General features: G+C 66.4%; 1 protein-coding gene across 1 annotated transcript in view; it reads right to left on the bottom strand.

The window, feature by feature from the left end:
* Window positions 1-463: 463 nt before the first annotated feature.
* LOC104133836 (microseminoprotein, prostate associated) overlaps window positions 464-848 on the bottom strand; it is a 1,436-nt gene continuing 1,051 nt past the window's right edge. Inside the window, exon 3 of the mRNA XM_009647279.1 lies at window positions 464-653. Within this exon, the coding sequence (XP_009645574.1) occupies window positions 464-653 (190 nt within the window). The remainder of the gene's footprint in view (window positions 654-848) is intronic.

Here is an 848-nt window from a genome sequence, read left to right as displayed (position 1 = left end):
CCGGGCCCGAGGGGGGCCCCCCAAGCCAGCGCCCAGCGGCTGCCGTGCAGGGGGGCCGGGGGTCTCGAGGGGAGGAGGGAGCGGCTTAGCTGGAGGCTGGATGCGGGAGTACAAGACAGCCGCAGCAAGGCCAATTTGGTCCCGTACCCCTTTCTTGAATAGTTGGAGGTTTCCTTACCCACCCGGGAAGAGATCCCTTAGGATCCACTTTCCCAAGGTGCGCAGGGCGTCTCGCGGGAAGGGGGCACCGGCTCGGTTCAGGGAGCTGAAGGCGGAAGCAAAGCCGTACCGTGGCAGCGCTGGGGTGTAAATGTTAGCTCAGAACCATGGTGTGTGGATAGTGGTTTCCCTCGAAGGTGGCGGCAGTGACGTCTCTACGGGATGGGGCAGGTCTGGAGCATGCGGGAGGTGTGCTCTGGAGGAGGGAGGGTGATGCCGGGGGGCGCGGGGTGCGGCCAAGCCTCTATCTGCTCAGCCCCGCGCCCAGCACCTTGTTGCTCAGGGGCTTGGGGGTGCCGGCCGAGCCCCACTCGTGCTCCATGCTCTTCACGCAAGGCAAGCTGGGGTTGGCCTTCTGCACCACCGAGATCTGGCAGGTCTGTGAGTCGTAGTGGGCCTCGCACCAGTCCGGGAAGTCGATGGGGGGCTGGGTGCTGTGGGAGAGGGCGCGGTGCTGTCAGCTCCCCCCAGCCCATGCCAGGGGGCTGCTGCCAGGGTTGGGTGGCTTCCTCCACCGCAAGACCCCCTGTCAGCCGGGGTGCGGGGCGTCTCCCAGGCTGGCTCAGGCAGACTGGAACACAGCTCCAGCATCCCGCTGGTCCCTGCTTTTGTCTCCTTGACTCACCCCA

This window comes from Egretta garzetta, unplaced genomic scaffold (assembly GCF_000687185.1).
Source record: "Egretta garzetta isolate BGI_Z169 unplaced genomic scaffold, ASM68718v1 scaffold59, whole genome shotgun sequence".
NCBI lineage: Eukaryota > Metazoa > Chordata > Aves > Pelecaniformes > Ardeidae > Egretta > Egretta garzetta.
This window is presented reverse-complemented; position numbering and strand designations above follow the sequence as displayed.